The sequence below is a fragment of the Limulus polyphemus genome, unplaced genomic scaffold (assembly GCF_000517525.1).
Source record: "Limulus polyphemus unplaced genomic scaffold, Limulus_polyphemus-2.1.2 Scaffold20073, whole genome shotgun sequence".
Taxonomy (NCBI): domain Eukaryota; kingdom Metazoa; phylum Arthropoda; class Merostomata; order Xiphosura; family Limulidae; genus Limulus; species Limulus polyphemus.
In genome coordinates, this window is record NW_013685683.1 from 1 (window position 1) to 1,430 (window position 1,430).

A 1,430-nucleotide genomic window follows, 5' to 3' on the forward strand; every position below is an offset into this window, starting at 1 on the left:
TCTCACTAAAGAAGGCACTGTTAAGTCCACCACTCTGACAAGAGAAGACACTGTTAAGTCCACCACTCTGACTAGAGAAGGCACAGTTAAGTTCACTACTCTCACTACAAAAGGCACAGTTAAGTCCACCACTCTCACCAGAGAATGCACAGTTAAGTTCACCACTCTGACTAAAGAAGGCACAGTTAAGTCCACCACTCTGACTAGAGAAAGCACAGTTAAGTCCATCACTCTGACTAGATAAGTCACAGATAAGTCCACCACCCTTACTAGACAAGGCACATTTAAGTCCACCACTCTCACTAGAGAAGGCACAGTTAAGTCCACCACTCTGACTAGAGAAAGCACAGTTAACCCCACCACTCTCCCTGGAGAAGGCACAGTTGAGTCCACCACTTTTACTGGAGAAGGCACAGTTACGTCCACCACTGTCACTAGAGAAGGCACTGTTAAGTCCACCACTGTCACTATAGAAGGCACAGTTAAGTCCATCACTCTGACTAGAGAAGTCACAGATAAGTCCACCACCCTTACTATACAAGGCACAGTTAATTCCACCACTCTCACTAGAGAACGAACAGTTAAGTCCACCACGCTGACTAGAGAAGGTAAAGTTAAGTCCACTTTGACTAGGGAAGGCCGTGCCTTGTCTAGTGAAAGTGGAATTAACTTTACCTTCTCTTGCGAAAGTGGTGGACTTAACTGTGCCTTCTCTAGTGAGAGTGTTGGACTTAACAGTGCTTTATCTAGTCAGAGTGGTGGAATTAACAGTGCCTTCTCTAGTGAGAGTGGTGAATTTAACAGTGCCTTCTCTAGTCAGAGTGGTGAACTTAACTGTCCTTCCCTAGTCAAATGGTGGACTTAACTTTATCTTCTCTAGTCAGCGTGGTGGACTTAACTGTTTGTTAATTCCACCACTCTGACTAGGTAAAGCACTGTTAAGTCCAACACTCTCACTAGAGAAGGCACAGTTAAGTCCACCACTTTCGCAAGAGAAGGTAAAGTTAATTCCACTTTCACTAGACAAGGCACAGTTATGTACACCACTCTTCCTAGAGAAGCCACAATTAAGTCCACCACTCTGACAAGAGAAAGCACAGTTCTCACTAGAGAATGCACAGTTAAGTCCACTGCTCTCGCTAGAGAAGGCACAATTAGGTCTACCACTCTCACTAGAGAAGGCACACTTAAGTCCATCACTCTCATTAGACATGGTAAATTTAAGTCGACTCTGACTAGAGTAGGCACAGTTAATTTCACCACTCTGACTAGAGAAGGCACAGTTAAGTCCACCACGCTTCCAAGAGAAGGCAGAGTTACGCCCACCACTCTGACTATAGAAGTAACAGTTAAGTCCACAACTCTCACTAGAGAAGGCACTGTTAAATCCACCAGTCTGACTAGAGAAGGCAGAGTTAAGTCCACCACGC

General features: G+C 44.9%; 1 protein-coding gene across 1 annotated transcript; it reads right to left on the reverse strand.

Moving 5' to 3' along the window:
- Window positions 1–6: 6 nt before the first annotated feature.
- On the reverse strand, window positions 7–1,213 carry LOC106477566 (loricrin-like; the record flags this gene model as incomplete). Its single annotated transcript, XM_013938111.1, has 2 exons — window positions 900–1,213; window positions 7–650 (listed from the first exon to the last, which is right to left on the reverse strand). Coding segments are annotated over exons 1-2 (958 nt in total), but the record flags the coding sequence as incomplete, so codon positions are not given.
- Window positions 1,214–1,430: the final 217 nt, after the last annotated feature.